The 12,810-nt window shown below is 49.6% G+C and overlaps 4 protein-coding genes across 4 annotated transcripts; 3 read left to right on the top strand and 1 right to left on the bottom strand.

The window, feature by feature from the left end:
* Positions 1–3,785: 3,785 nt before the first annotated feature.
* BDZ99DRAFT_402252 (uncharacterized protein) lies at positions 3,786–4,463 on the bottom strand (the record flags this gene model as incomplete). The annotated part of the gene is made up of 1 exon (XM_033716277.1): positions 3,786–4,463. A coding segment is annotated over one exon (678 nt), but the record flags the coding sequence as incomplete, so codon positions are not given.
* A 366-nt stretch (positions 4,464–4,829) lies between these two features.
* BDZ99DRAFT_483209 (uncharacterized protein) lies at positions 4,830–5,165 on the top strand (the record flags this gene model as incomplete). The annotated part of the gene is made up of 1 exon (XM_033722559.1): positions 4,830–5,165. One exon carries the CDS (start codon positions 4,830–4,832, stop codon positions 5,163–5,165), a length of 336 nt encoding a protein of 111 aa, XP_033569165.1.
* Positions 5,166–8,148: 2,983 nt separating this feature from the next.
* Positions 8,149–9,227, top strand: BDZ99DRAFT_210939 (uncharacterized protein). The gene is made up of 2 exons (XM_033713339.1): positions 8,149–8,278; positions 8,332–9,227. Exons 1-2 carry the CDS (start codon positions 8,166–8,168, stop codon positions 8,954–8,956), a joined length of 738 nt encoding a protein of 245 aa, XP_033569164.1. The 5' UTR covers positions 8,149–8,165; the 3' UTR covers positions 8,957–9,227.
* Positions 9,228–9,450: 223 nt separating this feature from the next.
* On the top strand, positions 9,451–11,517 carry BDZ99DRAFT_552111 (uncharacterized protein; the record flags this gene model as incomplete). The annotated part of the gene is made up of 1 exon (XM_033727044.1): positions 9,451–11,517. The coding sequence occupies one exon, from the start codon at positions 9,451–9,453 to the stop codon at positions 11,515–11,517; it is 2,067 nt and encodes a 688-aa protein (XP_033569163.1).
* Between the last annotated feature and the right edge of the window lie 1,293 nt (positions 11,518–12,810).

Raw genomic sequence — 12,810 nt, 5'->3', positions numbered from 1 at the left:
GCTCGGCTTCCGTGGACGATTTAGTGACGGATTTCTGCCGTGTTGCTTTCCAGTCAATAGGCCCGCCGAATAGTTTGAAAACGTATCCCTCTGAGGAATGTCTTGTTTCAGGATCATCGGCAAATGATGCATCGCTTGCTCGTACAATCGCTGGTGTTTCCGGGCCCGTACCCGTGCCGTTTGTGCTACTGTATTCAATTGCTAGGTATCTCGTTTGGAATAGATAGGCAATTAACTGATCTGCCGCCTGTTCGTGTTCCGGGGCTGGGTTTGTGAGGAATTTTGCTAGTTGAGAAACTGCAAATGAAACGTCAGGCCGTGTCATCACGGACGGATGTCCTACGGATCCGATTTTCCGTTGGTATCGGTGTATTTCTCCAGTTGTTGCTTGTTCTCTATTCGGGACTAGTCTTGTAGTAGCTAGTGGCGTGTATACGTTTCTATACGTATCTAGATTATGCTGGGTTGCGATTTTGGAAATTTGGGAGTCCTGGCACAGCCATAGCTTTCGATTCTCTCGGTCCCGTATAATACGGATTCCTAGGAACCATTCTAAATCATGGAATTCCTTCATCTCGTACGTAGCCAGTAGATAGGCCCGTAGTTCCTGGAGTTTCTGGCTGTTCTCTTTCCGTGCGCATGCCACGATGTCATCAACGTAGAAGAACACTACTAGTTCGTCTGATGCCCAGAGGCAGTCTTCGTCAGGAACCTGATGCAGCCCGAATTTCGTGAGGGTCGTTGTGAGATGGTTGAACCAGAGAACTGGTGAACGCCGTAGGCCATAGAGTGCCCGTAGCAGTAGGAGACATTGCCCTGGCCGTACAAATCCTTCCGGGCAATCTACGTATACAATTTCATCTAGGTGGCTATTTGTAAATGCTGAGGAAGCATCTGCTTGCCAGGTATCTAGATCGAATGCCGCAACTAGGGCCATTACGCATCGGAATGCACGTGCTGCCAGTGTTGCCGCGTACGTATCCTTTTCGCTCGCAGCTTGTAGATCGCCCCTAACAACTAGGCGTGCTTTGAACGTATTGAGGAATCCGTTATTGTCGAATTTGTACGAAAAAACCCACATTAGTGGAATTGGACGATTTGAGATTGGAACTGTATTTCTATCCGTATATTCGAACGTATTGCGATTCACTAGGGTTGTATATTCGGCCGCGGCTGCTAGCTCGAATTCCTTTCCGTATTTGTGGCTTCCTAGATCCTTCCAAAATCGTGGCGGAGGTGGAATCTCATCACGGTGTAGCTGGCTCTGTTGCTTGCTAGTGGCATGGAATGCGGCGTGAAAGAACCCGTGTGGTTCTTGTAGTAATGCGTGCATTGCATTCATCGCCGCGTTGTTGTTCCTGCCCCGTACGCGATTTGGATTTGCTGATGCGTAGGACAGTTGATTGATGTTGTAGTTTACTGCTGTTTGTTCCCTACGAGAACGGGGTGCCGTGGCCGTATCTGGGGCTAGATCTAGGGCCGTGTTTAGGGCAGAATCCGGGGCAGAATCCGTGGTAGAATCCGTGGTAGGATCCGGGGTAATATACGGATCAACCGTAGTTTCTCGTGTAGTTGATTCCCGTGTAGGTTCTCCATCTGAACCTGGATCTGACGTACTAGGCGTGCTCGTCGTGCTGGACGTACGGGGCCGTACGTTGATAATTTCGAGGAGAGGGTCGGATTCTTCCGTATTGGTTTCTTCCTCATCGATTTCTACTAGCTCACTGGCTAGTGGCTAGTGACTGGGGCTTGGGCTGTACTATAATACACTCCAGGATTTCTTCCACTGGCTGGCGTAGCCTAGCAGATAGATCTAGTGTTCGTGGCTCGTAGAATACCTTCTCGTTAAATGTAACATCTGTTGTTCGTACAACTTTTTGTTCACTTGGAATCCAGATGCGATAGATATTCGTAGCTTCATAGCCTACAAGGTATCCTACGTGCGCACGGGGCTGCATTTTTTCCAATTTTGGAATATTAGGAATCAATGGATAGGCCCTGCATCCGTACGCGCGTAGATGCGAGATGTTCGGTTTTGCTGGCCTAGGAAACCCCAGGCACCGTTGTAGTTCTTCGAACGGTGATGCCCAGTTGAACTGTTTGTTAGGGGTCCTGTTCATCGCGTAGGCAGCGAATTTGAACGTTTCTGGCCATAGTGATTCCGGCAGTTTAGACTGTATACAGGCGGTCCTGGCCTTTGTTACAATCCGGTATCCTGATTGTTCTGCTGCGCCGTTTGGTGCTGCATTATGCGGTGGTGACGATTCCACGGTGATTCCCTCATCTAATAGGAATTGGGCCAAGGGCCTAGTACTGTCAATTGTAGAAAGTGACGATTCATTGTCTGTTTTGATGAACTGGATGCGGCATCCAGGATAACGGCATTTAACCCAGTTCACAAATCGAATAACTAGCCGGGGAAATTCGTCCTTAGTAGTACAGTTATCTACGTAGGTCATCCGGGTTCGATCGCATAGGAAATGCGCACTGTACCGGTTCTCGTTGTATGCTACTGTCATATGCACGAAATCGATGTGAATTCGTTCAAACGGACGTTCCGCGCGTGTGACAGGTCGCCGTGATGTTACTTTTGTAGCTTTTGATACTGCGCAAGCTTCGCATTCCACAGTTGTTGGACCTCGAAGAATTGCTCCGTCCGTTGATGTTCCTAGGGCCTCCATAGCTTCTGGACCTGGATGCCCTAGCCGTAGGTGCCAGGTGATTCCGTCTGTTGTACTATCTGATTGCTTGGCCGATCGACGATTGATGCGATTTGGAGCCGTGCTGATGGCCGTTTCCGGGGCCGTAGTGATGGCCGTTTCCGGGGCCGTAGTGATGCCCGTTTCCGGGGCCGTAGTGATGCCCGTAGGAAGGGCCGTTTCCAGGGCCGTAGTGATGCCCGTAGTTGGAAATGCGGCGTGCTGGGCTGGTGGCACGTATTCAAGAACCCATTGGTCGTGAATCATTATGGCGTGCGCCAGGAAGATGATGTTGTTTCCGTTTTTCTTGTATAACTTGTCGTGTTCGCTGGACCAGTAGATTCCTCGATTTTTCAGCATTTTGACGCTTACAAGAGACGTCTGCATTGCCGGGCAGTAGGCAGCCTCAATTAGGGTTAGTTCAGCATTGTTTGTACAATGAACAAGTGCAGATCCGTATCCTAGAATTGGCTGGCGCGTTCCTCCTGCGAATAGGAAGTCTCCTTTTGGTGGCGGACGAATTGGTGAGATGAATCGTGATGCATCGTTTATCACGTGCACGGTAGTGCCCGAATCGAGTACAACGCTATCACGTAGATGATATTCCTGTGAAACGTTGTAGGATCCTTTTGTGATAGCACCTGAGAATCTCTGGCCCGTAGCCGTAGTAGTGGCGGAATCCGTGGCTGGATCCGTAGCTGGAAACGTAGCTGGAAACGTAGCTGGCTGTCCGCCAGGGCTACTGCCCTTCTTGATGGCGTTTTGTACGGTTGTTCGTAGCCGTTCGTTTGTGGCTAGTTTCTGTTGGATTTCTCGTTCCATTTCTGGCACCAGCTTGAAATACGAGGGCTTGATTGTTGGGTTTAGATAGTAGCATCTACTATAGAAATGTCGTTTCCTGCATACGCACATCGGCACCTCGCGATCACGGATTGTTGTAGATGTTGATGATGCATCTTGTTGAGATTTTCCTTGGAACGTTGTGTTGAATGCTGCTAATGCCGTGAATGGGGCCTTTCCTCGTTGGATTGCGTTCTCGTCACGATCGTTGCGCAGGGCTCCGTGTAGTTGTTCAACCGTGGGCAGTGGTTTATTCTTAGCCAACGCATTCTGGACCTTCTGTTTCCAGTAGGTTGTGAATTCGGGCTGCAACGTAGATACTACGTGTAGGAAGTTGTGCACTGCTCGGTCTCCAGAGACATCAGGTAGTTTCTCTTCCTTGGCAGCGTTGTAAGCTAGTAAGAAACTAGCCATCCAAACGTCGATGTTCTGATTCCTTGGTGGTGATAGTAGCCTGTTGTACTGCGCAGCGACTCGTAGTTTCCGATTTTGATCTGATGGGGCAATAGCGTTCCTAAGGATTTGCAGCCATTCGCATACGGGTTTTCCGGTGTAGTAGTATTGTAGTGCAACGACTACGGATTCGTTGATTTTTGTCTGGATCGCGTAGAGGGCAGTGGCGTGCTTGTTGTGCGCTTTTTCATTGATAGTGTATTGTTTTGTCAATCGTTCGTACGTCTTGTATTCGTCGTCGTTGAGGATGGTGATGCTGGCATCTGCTGGCGCATTTTCTTTCACCATTTGGATTGTTGGCTCGGTAGGCGCTTTCTTTGTAGGCCTGTTTTCGGAATCCGGATCGATATATTCCCAGATTTGATGGCATTCCGCAAGGGTTCGGATTTGATTGATCCATAGCTTCCAATCAGGTCCGGATGATAAGATGACCTGAGTTGTAGATAATAGCTTGATTGATGATGACTCCATATCGACAGCTATTCGAATGAACGATTATCGATATACTGATGAATTGCGTGTTCCTAGCCAGGAAATGTTCGTTGGAAACGTTGGAAACGTATATATAGATGTACGTAGGAGGATAGTGATGTGGAACGGCGTGCGTTATTCCGGGCTCATAACTGGTAGCTGGCGTAGGAAGGGAGAATCAGTGAGGGAGACATGAGTTGTATTGAGGTTCTAGCGAGTGGCTATATAGTTGGAAGACGGTAGGAGTGGAACATGGTGAAACAAGGAGAAGTGACAGGAGCGTAGCAGCAGCGTAGCAGTAGCGTTCTAGTACAGTATCAAATACACTAGTTCTTACGCACTAGGGGGTGCATCTAGCTGCCAGTGATGTTACCTGAGATGGTAGAGGTGACGTACGAGACGGTCGGAAAGCTGCCAGACGGCCAGGTGGAGGTCGTGGCGATGGATGTAACGCGGAATCACACTCTCTCGAGGATTCGCTTGCTCTGCGAGGAGCCATGTCTGGCTAACTACGTTACGGACGTAAAGGCCGAGGTAGTCAGGATCAGGACAGAGCAGCGAAAGAAGAAGAATCAGCGGGCGAAGGAGTTGAGGCAGCTGGCGAAGGAGAGAAAGGTGACGGAGAAGCGGGAGAGGGAAGACGATGAGGCTGAGGAGAACGACCGTCAGCCACTGGCGAAGAAGGCGAGGACGGAGAGCTAAAGGCGAGATCGACGGGCAGAGGCGTCAGAAATTATGTTAAATCTGCATGATACCGATGTCTGGACCTGAGGGCGGTTATGACGGCGAAGGCTAGAGAGGTGATGCAATAGCGAGATGCTGCTTAGTTCTCATGTATCATGGACTGTGTGCTGCAACTCCTATCTTGCTTTATAAGTACAGTGTGTGGTCGTAAATATCCGCTTGTGGTGCCTTTAGGGATCGACAAAAAACCGGATCAGTGAATTGCATTTACAGTCTGTGCACACTTCTCTGTCGCTGCGTAGGGTGGCCTTGCGAGTTTACTGGTTGTCCAAAAGGTGCAACTTCCAGACGTGCACGTCGGACACATGCATGTTAGGCACGTGCACTGGGCACGTGCGCATTCTTACCTAGATCGCTCCTAGCTTTATAGAGCTTAGCTACTAACTATAAGGTAAACAAGCGTGGTTCACTCTCACCACGATACGACGTAGCGCGATCCTTGAAGATTCATCCATTTTCCATCCCTTATCAATCAGCGCAGAGCCTCAACCCTGCTTTCCCCACTTCAACTGCATTCACTCGCCATCACTGCGCCACAGCATCAAGAGGAACCGCTTCGGCGTTGGAATGTCAGCCCACCAATAAGGCCGGCTCGGATGGTAGATTTTGGGCCGATTAGGAGGCACGCGTCACTTAAGAGATAAGACGGAAAAAGGGCGACACACAGCTATTCTCAATTCATGAGGGCGGAGAACTTATGGCCCCTGGGATTGGTGGCGCCCTTTCACGTGACGCCGAATTTGCCATTTGCGATCTCCTGGAGATCGCAAAGTGCCTAAGCGGAGTCAGCACACAAATAAGGCGGACCACCAGCGTGTCTTCGCAGATCATCGCCCGTCCCACCAATGAGACTGCATACCGTCGGCTGAACTAGTTGCGGACCTGCCTTCACCTGCATTGATCGGCCTCTCATGCTGAGCTGCATAACGGCTCCTTCAGCACCACGATTCCTTATCAGTCCCACTCCATTGCACTAGGACTCTCTCCCACACCAACCTACCTCATGATACTGTGGGGGAAATAGCCCCTCAGTACAAACGCTGTAAGCCTTCTCCTCAGCGTGGTTACTAAACCGGCGGCCGGCTCAACTAGAGAGCAGATTGATTGGGTTGTTATATATGGAATGAAGCTTGATTGATTGGATTGATTAGAATTTTGGTTTGAACGGTTTGATCCAGATTGACAAATGAGTGAATACGGTCGCGCTAAGAGATCTGTGCGCTGAGGCCCTCGCTGTGTCTTAACGAGCCAATAGAATCACGGCGTTCTGCCGCCCCGAGGTTCCGCCGGCGGAGGCGGGAGAACACGTATTGCTAGCCTTATTAACCACGGCCCCAGCCCCTCCTCTAGCACTCCACCATGACGAGATAAGCTCAAATGGATAACGGGAATCGATTTCTACAGGTTGAATTATGTTTGAAGCGAATCATTGGGTCTTCTAGGCCTCAAAAATGCGCCCCCCTTTGGTACTCCGCCCGACGTTCCCAAGGGACATCCTGAGGCCCCCCTCACCTAGAACCTCACCACCATGGTACTCTCACGTTGCCCTCTACTCTGGGGCAATCCGTAGCCTCATGGGCGTAGAAAGCTTATATGACGATGTTATACCCATAAAAATCTATAAAAATCACGACCGTATGCATCCTTTCCGATTCATATATATCCTTTCTGATTTGTACACACCAATCGGATCAACCGGATCAATCTCCGCTTGAGGTTTGATTGGCTAGAGGCTTGATTGATTGGATTATCTAAAGTCTATACTAATAAACCGACCGTCAATCCGATTGAGGATTGGCCGGTTTACTAACCACGCTGCTTCTCCTCCTCCTCAACTAACCTTCCGCCTACCTACCTAACCAACTTCCTTCTCGATCCACCTAAATAACCTGAATCCCACCGCTTGCGTACCAAAAACCAGCACACCGAAAAAGAAGATCCTATTCGTCCATGTGCGCAACACTCTACACAAGTTTTGGCAGCGAGCTGAAACGTATGGAATTCTCTCTACGATACGGCTCGCTCCCTAGCCCGGTTTCCCTCCTTCTGCGGGCGAAGATGAGCGACCTACGCTGCCACTCTACAACCTGTGATACGGCATGAGATCGGGAGGGCGGACAGCAGCAGAGAAGTCGGAACGCTCGGTAGGCTTTAGTCGAGGTTTATTGACTATATACTTCTTAACATCACCTAGTATAAGCAAAAGGACCGGTCAAAAGCCCCGTAGAACCACTGGATATAATTGGTGTCTCAGATGCAAGTCATCGAAGATGCCCCATCCTGTACGATGGAGCGTATTCACGTTAGTCGAACTACCTTGCAGTTCTTTTGGGTCCACATTTACGTTGACTTACGTGCATTACCATACCTTGTTCAGAGAGTATTACGAATTCGCAAGCTCCACAATAATTCTGAGGCTATGTAAGATTACTGAAGGTATTGCCGCGGGCTAGTCGTGCAAGAGTAGGCTTTGGATCTAGCCCCACTCACCATGCGTAGCATCCCTAACACGCTCGGGTTTGGAATGGACGACAAACAATCATCACAGAAGCTTCTCTCCCCAGCCCAGTTCTCGTGACCTTAATTCCGGTCGTTCCTCACCGTCGCTGCTGTGAAATACTACCTAGACTGTTGGCTCGATATCCTAACGTGCTAATGACATCTATAAAAGGGATGAGACTAAGCCGGTACGTCTAATGCAGTCTTTGCTAGGGTGTGATAGAGGAAAGCTTAGATAAGACGTCGTTGATGCATTAGAAATGCGGAGGCCGATTCCGTTGCCGAATTATTGGCTAATGATCAAGAATAAGTAACGTGATCGTACATGAAATATGTATCGGACATTCTCGGACCTAGTCTTGATTGATCAATGATCCATGCTTACTTCGCTAAACAATGCTGTCTACAGAAGTCATTCAAGGGGATGGCACATTGGAGAATGGGCTTCTACCACACGGAATGCTCTCCGCCGTGACGAGCCAAACATTCTCAAACAGAGAGCATGCAAGCCCACGTACATACGACTTGTCGCCGGTGCACGACGCGCGTCGCTCTTTTAGGGAATGCATGAGGTAGTGTCAACCGATGGAATTGAATTCTAGCTCAGCAGATTAACACATGTCAGGCAAGCGTACGATAATTCATATATGACAGGACTACGTGCCAACCTCATCCGTGCCAACTTCATTCATAATTACGCGATCATTCGTACCCACCTGAACGAAATCATTCTCACCCGTGGCGACGAACGTTCAACCATTCTTATCATGTCGACCAATCGCCGGGGATCGACCAAGAAATGGTCTATGTACCCATCACTCCACAATGACGTGTCCGACCTCCTTCGCGAACACAACCTTTTCTTCCAGTTTTACGACGAGGACGACGACAACAGCAACAGTTGCACGAATGATTATGACACGACTATCATGGGTCTATTTATTTGTCGCAATCGCCAATGTCCAGTTCAGATCTGGCAAAGCGGGCAAATAGCCATCACCATACGAAGATATTCCGACATGCGATATAATGCAAGAGTATATCATCAATCCTGCAAGAGTTGCGGGACGCTGAGTAGGCCAAAATTGGGTCGTTCATATGCAGAAAGAGTCGCATATCGTATCAAAAAGTGGTGCGGAGTGCAAATGGACGCTCCCCCCTTCTCAGGTCGGAGCGATGGTCCACACAGGAGCGATCTATGTGAGGGGTGCAAGCAGGGTCATTGCAGCCAAACGGGACTATGGTTTTAGCAAACTAGCAACAATGTCGAGGAGGAACAAAGACGTGTGCGGTTGTGAAGGATTGGCGTTCGCCTTAGTGGCGCGGATGTATTAAGTTAGGCGACTTGCGATAATTTTGAGACAACGCTGTCTACTGAGATATCTCTGGTTGCGGAATACTTTTTCCTAGGGCCCGCAATCCCAGGTATAGAGGGCTATGGTATATTGCTTGAGCACGAATGATCCTAGACATTTGGAAAGATGCTGTAGTTGATAACGTTAATTTAGCTTTGCAAGCGTGAGTCACCTCAAGCACCTCGGTGTTACGCCTTACTTGTAAGCTCGGCGTGGTAGGCGCTGATAGGTTTCCACGAGCGGGGTAAGTCCTAGCTACTGTACGCAAGAGGCACAACTCGCTCGCTCGCTCAGGATATAGTGAAGCTGTGCCGCCATTTTGAACACTAGCTCCTTCGATCGTGGTCCTTTTCGCAATCTTCAGCCCAGTCTCTGCGTCTGGCTTGATAATGGCTAGAAAGAACAAGATGAAGGCTAAGGAGCCCAGAATGAAGGAACTAGTTGCCGAAGTAGGACTTCACTTTGCGGAGTCATCAACGGGGGCAACTTCCGGCTCTCAGTTGATAGCCCAGCGGCCTAAGACCTCGTACAGCACCCCTTTGCTTTCTTACTCCCAATTTCTGAATGAGAAGCTAACTGTAGGCTACAGTCCTTACGCCAGTTCTCTTGTCGCACTTCGTATTGGTCCAGAATTACGAGAGTATGTCATCCCAAAAGACCTCTTGCGAAGCCTTGGATTGCGTCTCTCGTACTCTCAGTACGCCTCCCGGTGGGGAGACCGGTGCTATGATTTATCTGCTCTGGATGAAGACACTGGCCATGTACTACTTCACTACCTATACACCGGTACTTACCAAACTCTCGACAACACGAATGCTTGTCTAGTTGACGAGGGAGTCATTGAATTCAAGAGGGCCGTTTTAACCTATTATACTGCGAAGACCTACGGGCTACCTGGCCTAAAGCAGCTGGCGAGGCACAAGATCAAGCGCGTTGGCATGGCAATGAACATCTTCGACATCATTGCAGCTATCGACGAAGACTATTCGAAACTCCAGGGTAATGCAAGTTGGTTCCATGACTACTTGAAAAAGAAAGCCAAAGCTGCTTTTGAGGAAGATTATACTACGTTTGCAGGGGATGCCTTCTTCGATCGCATTCGAAATGTTGATCTGAATAAGGTCATGGTTAAATGGGTCGTGGAGCTCTACAGCGATAAGATTTCACGCATGCTCAACGGCGATGGGGCAGAGCACATTCCGCCCATTTCTGGAGCCCTTGATGCTGAAGACACCGCCAATGAGCCAACCTACGAACCCACTGTTGAGGATGCCACCGCTGATGAGCCAACCTACGAGCCCGCTGTTGAGGATGCCGTCGCTGAAGAGCCCCCTTACGGCCGCGCTGTTGATCCCGTCCTCGAAGAGGCTAACTACGACTGTCTCGCTGTTGAGGCGCCGCATGCCGAAGAGCCTATCGCTATCGAAAAGCCTGTCGTCGCCGCCGAAGAGCCGGCCGCCATTGAAGAGCCTGCCACTGAAGAGTCTGAAATCGCAGAGCCCGCCTATGACGAGGCAGCTGTTGAGGAGGCTGTCATCGAAGAGTCTGTCCCCGCCGAAGAGTGTTCCGAAGAGCGGGCCGCCATTGAAGAGCCTGCCACTGAAGAGTCTGAAATCGCAGAGCCCTCCTATGACGAGGCAGCTGTTGAGGAGGCTGCCATCGAAGAGCCTGTCCCCGCCGATGAGTGTTCCGCCGCCGAAGAGTCTATTCCCATTGAAGAGTGTATCTCCGCTGAAGAGTACGTCGCCGCCGAAGAGTGTGTTGCCGCCGAAGAGTGTGTTGCCGTTGAACAGCCAGTGGAACCAACAGTCGTATCGGACGATGAACGGGCTGTACCTCTTTCAAAGAAAGGCAAGGAAGGCAAGGAAGGCAAGGAAGGCAAGAAAGGCAAGAAAGGCAACGAAGGCAAGAAAGATAAGAAAGGTAAGAAAGGCAAGAATGGCAAGGAAGGCAAGAAAGACAAGGAAGGCAAGAAAGGCAAGGAAGGCAAGAAAGGGAAGAAGGGTAGGAAGGCTTCACTCGAGCCTCCATCGCTTGAGCCACCCGTCGAGTGCGAATTAGTTTTTCCCGATTGTCCAGCACCAGCCGTCTCTGAATTCGATTATCTTGAGCGTTCACCGTGCGAGGTGGAAGCCATTTCCGAACAGTATTCCGTCCCTGCCTCCCCATATGTGCCAATCCCCGAATACGGCGGCACTCCGCAGGGTCTTGAAAAGTTTGAAGAAGCTGATGTGCTAGTCAGTGACAGTCAAGCAGCCCCTTTAGAACCAGAAACAATCATCAAAGCTGAAAGCGGCCTATGCCCTAGTCGCGCCAAGCATCTACTTGAAGGAGACATGTGGAAAGGTTGTAGACACTGCCGTACTTTTTTACAGCAGATTGCTATTCAGCTTGCCCCTTATGCGGGCCGCATCGACGAGGATGAATATGAGGTGGTGGACAGGGTAATGGGTTAGGGGCATAGAAAGAAAGAGAAAGATTAGATTGTTTTCGTGGGAGTTTCGATAGTATGTTTGCTGATTCAAACCTGCGCAATAAGACTTACGAGTGTTGGGAACGCGGGCGCAAATAACTCTAGCTTTTTATATTAAACTTTTCCTTCTTTACTTGTACACGCAGAGTGCTTTTATGAAATACGTATCCGCACCCACTGCCATGCCACCACGACTGTAATATCATTGTACCGGAACCCAGAGTCTCTGGATTACGTGCTCTCGAACTCCTCTAGCAACCATATAGTATTACAAGAGTCGCCGCGAAACCCGCATAACGGCCCATCTGACAGCGGATGAAAAAAGTGAGAACTCTGGTGTATTGCGATGTAGGAGGACGGATTTATATAAAAAGCCCCCAGGTACGCATTTCGGATTTCAGTTGGTGATTAGCTCTTTCCTCTCGATGACTAATTTCGTCTCGGAATACAGTTGCCGATTCTCCCTTAACCACCACTTTCCTCTTGGTTATCGGCCGTCCCGGCGGCCGCGCAGGCCGAACCAGACCAAGGACGTTGGCGTCAGGCAGCCCCCGGCGCCTAGGGAGCCAGAATAGGCCCTATAACGCTGGCGTATTGGAATCGCCAGCGGAAGGTGAGCGCAAGCGCCCTAGAGAGGTCCTACAACGCTACAGTCGCTTGTAAAATCGGCTTCCACCTAAATTTTCTATTATAACTTTTACCCTATATTAGAGAATAAAGGTTACTTATCCACCTTACCAAACATAGTACAGTGTTGAACAAGCATTCTAACGATACACTATTTTACAACACCGAAGTATCTGTCATAGATATAGCCTTGCTCATCTGTGTAATGCTTCGCCACGGGCTAACACGTGACGTGAGGTCAATGTGGAATAAGCAAGCGTTGGAACGGTAACTAGAGATTTGTCGTTACAAGGGGGCTACCTGAGCGGGCTGCCGGCGCTCCCTGCTAGCGCTGGCGTTGTTTTAGCCACAGTAAGCGTATTATAAATCTGCAGAAGCCACCAGAATAGCTAGATAATATAAAACAACGGCAGGGGCCCTTGTATTTTATATCATAAAAATGCCGAATCTTGTACGCCGGAACAATGGCCACCATCCACGGCCAATTCAATATCCTATTCTTCGAGATCCGGGCACCCGTCTCTCCTACCGAGAGCGTGATATTGCTTTCTCCCTCTCTCGATACGCTGGCTGGAATAACCGAAGGATCGGTTCCTCTCTTGGTGTGCCTTACAGAACTATATCCAATGCTCTCTCTCTCCAGAATCCG

Source organism: Mytilinidion resinicola, assembly GCF_010093595.1.
Source record: "Mytilinidion resinicola strain CBS 304.34 unplaced genomic scaffold BDZ99scaffold_34, whole genome shotgun sequence".
Taxonomy (NCBI): Eukaryota; Fungi; Ascomycota; class Dothideomycetes; order Mytilinidiales; family Mytilinidiaceae; genus Mytilinidion; species Mytilinidion resinicola.
Note: the sequence above shows the minus strand (reverse complement) of the source record. Positions and strands in the feature narration are given on the sequence as shown.

What these genes read in the sequence shown, in the direction of transcription:
- BDZ99DRAFT_210939 (XM_033713339.1), top strand. Translation starts at nt 8,166, where the DNA reads ATGCTCTCCGCCGTGACGAGCCAAACATTCTCAAACAGAGAGCATGCA. An exon ending in TCTTTTAGGGAATGCATGAG is followed by an intron (nt 8,279 to 8,331) that starts GTAGTGTCAACC and finishes AACACATGTCAG; the next exon opens with GCAAGCGTACGATAATTCAT.